Source organism: Parasteatoda tepidariorum, chromosome 6 (genome assembly GCF_043381705.1).
Source record: "Parasteatoda tepidariorum isolate YZ-2023 chromosome 6, CAS_Ptep_4.0, whole genome shotgun sequence".
Lineage (NCBI taxonomy): Eukaryota > Metazoa > Arthropoda > Arachnida > Araneae > Theridiidae > Parasteatoda > Parasteatoda tepidariorum.
In genome coordinates, this window is record NC_092209.1 from 48,318,947 (window position 1) to 48,327,945 (window position 8,999).

General features: G+C 29.1%; 1 protein-coding gene across 1 annotated transcript; it reads right to left on the minus strand.

The window, feature by feature from the left end:
• Positions 1–1,930: 1,930 nt before the first annotated feature.
• LOC107439508 (uncharacterized) lies at positions 1,931–8,759 on the minus strand. Its single transcript, XM_043055922.2, has 2 exons — positions 8,004–8,759; positions 1,931–4,823 (listed from the first exon to the last, which is right to left on the minus strand). Exons 1-2 carry the CDS (start codon positions 8,164–8,166, stop codon positions 4,486–4,488), a joined length of 501 nt encoding a protein of 166 aa, XP_042911856.1. The 5' UTR covers positions 8,167–8,759; the 3' UTR covers positions 1,931–4,485.
• Positions 8,760–8,999: the final 240 nt, after the last annotated feature.

Sequence of the window (8,999 nt, forward strand, 5' to 3'; positions counted from 1 at the left end):
AAAAAAAAAAAAAAAAAAANCACTAAAAAAAAAAAAAAAAAAAAAAAAAAAAGTTTAATGTTGTTAATCTTACAAAAGATTGTCTTAAATGTTCTTTTTAATTTAAATTTTGCTTAAAATTTAAAGTTTTATTTTAGTAGTAGTTTCTATTTTTTAATTTTGTACCAGTGATTTTCGTTACGTCGAAAAGTGGTCGAAATCGATGCGATGCGTACTGTCGTAAATCTATTTGATGATAATATGGCGGTAAATCGTTTTTGCACCGTTGTTCAGTTAAAATTAAAGTTTTAGAGTTCGTTAAACACTGGTCAACATTTTAATTAACTCCGGTTCATTTGATTGGTCAAAATTTTGATTGACTTGAATTATCCGGTGATATAATGGCAGTATATATTTTAGAAAGTTTCAGAAATCTATAGTCTTGTTATAAACAATAATTAGTCTTAAAGTTTCCGAAATTTTTAATGACGTCAACATACTTTCGGGGATAACTTCTGAAATTATGTATTTCGTGATACTGTAGCTACTGAAACTTAAATTGGTATTCAGTGCGGATGTTAACAATACAATTTAAACATTCAATCAAAAACTCCTACAAAGTCAGAATGCGGGCGAAATTTCTATTGACTCCAATTTTTATTTGGTGTTATAATAACATCATAAATTCTGCTCATAACAGCAGGAAACGACTAAAAACTTATATAATTATTTGGCACATAGCTCCTATTTGAATATTTTAATTAATCAGAAAAAGTCGCAATTTGAATCGATGATAAATTGCATATGGTGATAAATATTAAAATTTCGATTGTTTTGATCAGGAAATGATTGAAACTGAAATTATCTCTTGATTCAGAATTCTATTTTATAGTTTAAACATTCAAAGTCCGACGGTAGCTGTAGTTTCAATTATTCATAAATTGTAACACATTTTCTTAAAACGTCAGGGAACTTAGGAAATTTATATTGCCATTCAATACAGAGATGCAGTTTTCATTTCGGTTCTCTAGCTTGTTGGAGGTTGAAATTTTGATCTGAAGAAAAACACGTGACCGGGCTAACAAAAAAGAAGCAATAATAAAATCTAAATATAACTAATTCTAATGGAAATAGTAAAGTTATAGCTTTTTATTTGGCATGCTTGGTGTGCTTGATGTTGGTTTAGCTTTGGAATTCGAACTAGGGAAAGTATTTTCAACATTCTCCATTATGAAATTACAATTCAATTAAATTTCCTTATAAAATTAAAAATTTACGCAATAAATTTCATACAGAGTTATAGCTTTAAGCCCATGGCTACCTTTCAAAGAATGACTTTTGTGAAAAATATTGATATTCAAAATTTATGGGCTTTGTGATACAAACATGTAAAATTAATTTCTAAATTTTACTTTTTGATGTTAAAATTCAGTCAGATTTTTACCAAAAACTGAGATTTGCCGTCAAAGTTTTAGTTCAATTCTCAAGTCTATAACAGGTTTTAAAATTGGTGTTATTGATATACATAAATTTGTCGGTAATATGTAATTAACACTTGTGTGTGGTTTGTGGGATTAAATTTTGAAGAATTAAAAATTTGGAACTAAAAAAAAACATTAAAAACAAAACAAGAAATAAAGTTTAAAATTTGAAATTTTATTCAAAGATTTAGAGACAGTTTTCATAAAACTATCTTAAAATTATCTTTATTAGTCACTATACTATTATCTCCTTATACTATAGGATACAAAGTATTACTTATTCTAAGAAAATAAATTTTTTATAAATTTGTATTATTGCTCAAGGAAATTTATATTTAGTTATTAATTAACCACATGGCCCCTTCGATTAATGCAGATTATGTGGATCATAATTACTTCTATGTCTGCGTTAATATAAATGTGAGTAATGCTCATTAAATTTGAATGAAAGTTAATAATCAGGTCAAGACTGATTTTTTACACACTTTTTTTATTTTGCTATCTATACAATTTACATACATGCATAATTCAACAATTTGATATTATTGTTTTTAAAACATAAAAAACAATTATTACATTTTTGGTATCTTTTTTATTCATAAATGTAATAATTCATATTTGAAATGACAACTTAGATTTAAAGAAGTAGAGCAAAAATGCTTTTTTTTTTTCCGAAATTCTTAAATTCTTGTTTCACAAATAAACCAATGCTTGAGAGATTGATACTTTTATTTTCTTCACTATTTAAGGAATTTTAGATTTAACTGCTTGTAGTGCTAATAGAGTGCAATAAAATTTGATACAAATGAACCAAAGAAAATTACATCTTAATTGAAGTAACAACTTTTTGTAAATACATATGAATGTAGCTTGTATTTATGAAAATTCTTACTTAATTTTATTACAAGTTGATAGTTATCCTTTTATAAATTCAGAACATTGCACAATAAACGTATTTAATACTTCTTATCAATTAAGTTTCTAAATCTTAATAATCAATTTTTCCCATAACAGTCATATGAAACAATAATGATATTTAGTCTTGTTCTTTGGCACTTTTAATAACGGACACGAAGATCGTGTATTTCATCATGAAATTGTAAACAATTTGACTGAGATGAGATATCTGATACAACTTATAAAAAATTTGACGCAAATGAGACGTGACTAATTTATTGTAATGACGTTTTTATACGCATGACGCTTTGATTCACTCAAGACTTCATATGTAATTACGCATAGAAAGTATATTATGCATACAACTACATTTATTAGTTGAAATATAAAGTTGTTAAATCTTAACCATAATTTATTTTTCTATGGCATGGTATATGAACCAAAACCGATGACCTTTAGCCCAGTTATTTGGTATCTTTTTTAATGTTTCATACATTACTGTACATTTTTCATGTTTTAATGAAATTTTTTTCAGTTTTCCAAAATTTACTTCATATTTTCGATGCATTATTGTTGGATTTTGCCAGTAGAAAATTTATTTTTTGGTTGCTGTGAGATGTTTTGCATTGAATTAGCCTATGGTTGGTTTGCGTGCAAAGATACTGAAAATTTCTAAAAGTTTATCCACAGATATGAAGTTAAACGATTTTATTTTTCTTCGATATTAAGTTTTTGCTTCGAGAAAGTTAAGGTCGGCTGTGATTCACAGAAACTAGAATTAGGCATAAATTAATCTTCAGTGTAATGGCGTTTATTTTTTGTAATTGTTAAATATCATCGTAATCCATTGATAGTGTGAAATATAGTATATTATGATACATTCTTCGAAGGAACTGCCCGAATGCGATAATCCTTTTACAATTATCATGAAATCGGGGCACTGCTGTTTAATTTTGATACTTCTGTACTTAAATTTAAATGATTCATAATCGATGCGAGTTACAATCGAAATACTGGAAATATGGGACTACGGAAAAATATATGAGAGAACCATTCGCAAGATGAATACTTTATTCCAAAAGAGACTGTAGTTTTGAATTTTCAAACAATTTGAAACTGATGAATGATACATCTGCGAAATAGCCTACATCAGTTAAAGAGCATCAGGATTATTATACTGCTTTTGTTCCCTTCCCGCGAATTGAACGAAATATATATTCAAATATTGCAAAACTTTCTTCATTTTTGACGAAACCGTTTCCTGGTATATGATCTGAGCAAAATCTTCGCCAATGTGAGAAAATAGCTATCATCACTTCCTTGAGAAAATGAATTTCTTAAAAATTAAGGAAATATTTCGCTATTCCAATTTTTCCAAAAACAAATCCATGAGGCACTTTAATGTCTTATGGAATCTAACGGGTGGTATTGTTATTGATCACTTTTTCGAGGCCACCACATAGTTAGATGAACATCTCTCCAACAACGCAAGAAAAACAGACAGGATAGAGCGATGAATTACATCCATGCCCGGAGCGAGACTGGAACCCAGTATCTTCCTGGTGAGGTCAACTCCTTGTCCACCATACATCCGGTCGGCCTATTTCGTCATTTTAATTTCAATCGTCTAGTCTTCATATTAATTAGCATTATCCCATAATGTACAGCGATAGGGTTCAGAGTTGAGGAAACATTTTAGTCTTATATTTACAGTTTGTATTTCGTCACAAATCACACAATTTCGTGACAATATGATTCTCAAAATTTACAGAATACAGCTCAAGTATTGATGAATCGTGAAAAGAGAGAGTTTTATTTTTGAGAGTCTGAAAAATTAAATAGGACAGATTTTTTTCAAGAGGTGAGCAAGTTGATTTGTATTGCAAGTTGATTGACTTAATATGAATAGTTTATAATATAAATATTATCAGGTGAAAATCAGAATACAGGAAATTCGGGACTACAGGGAAAAAAATTACATGAGACCAAATTTGCAAGATCAACATAACTACGAATTTGCTCCAAAAGAGACTGTAGTTAGGACTTTTCAAAAATTTGCTACTGCTGAACGATATATCTTTGAGATTGTAAGTATCAGTGTTAGACCATTAAGATCATTTTACTGTTTTTAGTCTCCTTCCGGGAAACGTCCAATAGGATCGATTCTTTCAATTGGCAAGCAAGTTGATTTGTTGCCGTACAGTTGTGCTGTTTCGGTGTTTGTCGTGGATGGGCCATAATATGCATATGGCCAGTTACCAGATATATGAGGATACAAGAAAGATGGAACCATCGGTAGAAAGCGACATTGAGGATCACTTGTGGTCGGAGATAAATATGTTGGCAGTTTTCCTGTCCAGAAATTTAAAGGATATTGTGATTTAGTATGTTCCGGAGATTGAGGATTGTCCAGAGATAAATCTTCAACGTAATCAATATCTGTTCTCTTTGGTGTAGATGAAAAGTCTATAGAAAAATAAACAAAATTATTTATTAACTGAATATTTCCTGAAATGGATAGTAATATAGATGTTAAATTATCACTTTTTAAATTATTAGTAGAGTAATTTTTCAAATATTTTTTGCAAAAATATTTATGTTTTGTTTTGTTTTTCAATTTTTTAAAAATCTTCCTTAGATTTTTTTATTGCATAGATTTTCCTTAGACTTTTTTATTTCATTCTTTAAAAAAGAAAAAAAAACGTGAATTTCCAAGAAGGAGAAAATAATTTTGCTTCAGTCACAAGTAAAATATAAAAGAAAACGTATCTGTTTTGAAAATCATTGAAAGAATTTTAGATGATGGCAAGAAGCCTATTGCGAAAAAATTCCTAAAACATTTTTTTTCTGTTTTATTATTATTTTTTCTTTTAGTTTTACATCGAATAGTTTTTTAAATGTCGGAATGGGGTAAAAATATCAACGGGCGAAAATTTTATTTGACGATAGATTTCATTTATGTGTGTTAGAGAGTTTTCGAAATTTATATTGTCCTCCGACAAAGAGCTCAATTTAACTAGTTAGTCAAAATTTCAATTGAGATAACATGGCGATCACTGCTGCCAGTAGCGGTCTGAAAATTATTGGAACTTCTATTTTCATCAGGCAAAGGGCTACAATTTTTGACATAGAGGGAATTTTCGGTGATGGCAAAAGTTTATTGTGAAAAAACCATTTTCAAAACTCATTTTTGGTTTATTATTTTCTTCTTTTTTTTTGGAGTCCATTACGTTCCTAAATGTAGAAAAATAGTCGAAATATCAGTAGGTGAAAATTCTATATGCTTATAAATTCCATTTGTAGCGGTTAGAGAACTTTTGGAACTTGCATTTTAATTAGGCAAAGAGCTCAATTTAAAGTTTGCGAAGTCTAGTTAGTCGAAAGTAGTCAAAAGTTTAAATACAATAAAATAACAAATGAATTCTGCCAAAAGTGATCAGAAAACAATTGCTACTTGCATTTTCATCAGGCATAGAGCTACAATTTTAATCTGAACACTCCAGCTAGCTGGAAATTTTGATAGCATGATTCCACTCTGTAAAAAGGGCGATATAAAACCTCTTCAAATTCGATGTTAAAAGAAAACTCAAAAAATTGTGAGAATAAATGCGTTATTTCAATCTACATACCAAAAATAGAGAATGCTTACACCAAGCTCACATGCATTTACATCATTCATTAAATATTTTTGTCTTCGAAAAAACTAACGTTCCGAATCATTCGATGGCAACGGCAGATTGTTTACTATCAAGCACGAGGTATGTTCCTTATCGTCTCGCACATGGCAAAATATCAACAGAAATTTAACTGTTACAAAAACCATTTATGTTTTAGAGTTGCAATAAAGACAATTCTCATAAGATAATTTCATGTATTAATAATTACATTAAATGACTTTATGATATGCAATTCTCATGTGTGTCTGTTCTATTAAGCTTAATTTGAATTTGTTCTAAAGTTCTCTTTATGCTGTGTGTATGGCTGTATCACAAACTAATTTTATTTTTGGAATTGTTGAGAGAACGCATTCTAAATTAACCCTTGCCTTATAAGTCCCACTTATAATAATTCCGTATGGCATTGAAACGGGACAAAATATCACATCGGGATTTCCCCAAAAATTCAATTTTCCAATTATCATAACCAATAGGCAGCGTACAATTATTTGAAACTGAACATTGCTTAGTTGATGATATTTGGTTCCTAAAACCTCCTTTTTTGATTAATCTTTGTTCCTCAACTCTCTACTTTTTATTTTGAACTCATTTGTTAGTGAGTCTCTTATTATTTTTTTTCATCGATTCATTAACATTTTCAACAAGTTATCAAACACTGTATTAAATACTTAATTTAATTAGAACTTTACGTTGTGCTGATCTTTTCCTGGGACGGATTTCATAGTCCCGACGGGTTTTATATTGACGCAATCAATATTTTATAAATTGCACTGAGAATACTGTTGAGTTGTTTGATGTGGTTTTGCAACATTTATAAGAAAATTTATGCGTGATTCACTTTCTCTACTAAGTTGTGATATTTCTTTTTATATGAGTTCATTATTTTCTTTTCTTATACATATGTGTATTGGAGAAGATAAAGCTTGATTGCTGAACATAACAGTTGAGGAAATTAAAATTGTGTAGGCTGAAATTCTATCTGATCCTAACACTTCTGAATACAAAATATACAATCGCTAAAAAAAATATTGCAATTGCGAATAATAATCAAAATTTCTAATTAATTACATTGTAAATGTGGTTTCCATTTTAATATTTCTGATTGATGTTTAGAAATTACAATACATTTTCACAAGCATTTCGTTATTCTCTGCGTTTTAAGGGTATAATTTTTGCTCTTAAAATATCATCAGTCATGCATAAAATCCCGACAGACATTAAAGTCCTAATAGAACTTTAAAGTCTAAAAAATTTGTTAAAAAATTAGAAAATAACATTGAACATTAAAAAAGTATTTTTCAAAGTGTAGAATAACAATTACTCAAAAAGAAAAAAAGTTTCATACATTTTTGATAATTTTTTTAAAAAATTCGTTTATAGAGGTTTTATTGTTCGTATTGTAAGTGATATTGCAAAAATAACTTTACTGATTCTAAAGTGGTTCCATCTTACTGTCATTAAGAAATTTTGGTTTCACCAATCACTAAAAAGGTTGACAACTACTTTAAACCAAAAGAAGCATTATGGTATATTTCTGGTGTTTCGCTACACCAAAGATTATCCTTCGTGTTTGATTACACTAAGAATAGTCATTTGGTGTTTTCCATTTTTGATTTGAAATAGTTGTCACCATTTTAGTATTACTATATACAAAATTTTATTTCACAGTGCAGGCTTGATTAAAATTAGACAAATATCTGTTCATTTTTTACTAGTTATTCTTTTAGTTTTAGCTTAATTCAACAGCACAAAGTAAAAAGGCGTAGCATGAATTATAATAAATCTATGTGAAAAGCATTTCGTTCTCTACTAACATGGATTAAAATATTTATATTTAGAAATTCCAAATATGTTTTTGATATAATCTTCGATAAAAATATTTACGGGTAAGTTGAAAATTAAGTTATATAACCGAGTGAGTTATGTAATAAAGTGCCGGATAATCAGTAATATGTTATGTGACACTTACTTTGGCTTTTCTGTATTCCTTTATTAGATAAATCGGTCGTTCTCTGCTCTGGCGATGAATAATGTTCTTCACTGCTAGGATTTTTTGAAACTATGTAAGATCTTCTTTCAGCATTTGTTGAATGAAATGCAAATTCATCTGAATAGGTTAAGAAAAAAAACATTATTTTTGATAAATTTAAGAAAAAATTAATGCTATAATTAATGTAATAAACATAATTATTTTTATTGAGGGTTATTTTCTGCACTGTAAAAATTGTTGAGTAATACCTCTCCGAATTTGGAGTCGAAAAACTAAAAAATTTATGTGAATGATTACTTTATTTCAAATTAAAACCGAATCGAGAGTTTTTACACGCATCAAAGGGTGTAGTTAAATTTTAACATCAATAATTAATGAAGCTTACACCAATCTGCAGCTGGTTAGTGAAGAAGGTATTGTTTTTACGAGCTCCGTAAATTTGGCAAATAATTAGTATAGATTTAAACTATTTTATAAAATCTTGAGTGAAATCATGGTAGGGCATGTTTAGCAAATGCTTTTGGATAATTATCAGAAGTTTAAAGGAGAATAATTGTGAAATTTTTGTAGACAATATGGTGATTTGTTTACATGAAGTGTACTTCTTGTGGGATTTGTTGTTGTTGTTTCTATCGTCACTTGCCAAATACCTCCATGCCTGCTTGGGAAACCAAGCTAATTTTAAAGCAACGGGTGCGCTTCTTGTTTTCAGTGGCGTCATTTATGACCAAGAATACAATTTCAGCCCTACACACGTCACAGCCCGTTTCACAGGGTGGACCCATTCATAAATTTATTCATACATACATAAATTTTTTCGTTCATTCACAGATCGTAATTTTGACCTGAACCAAAGAGCAACCAATCTTTAATTCAGTACCCTAGAGGAATTGATTTATTATTGGAACTTGAAGGATTTTGTGACCTCAACATATTTAACGTGCACCTGTCACAATTTAAAACATAGGATATATT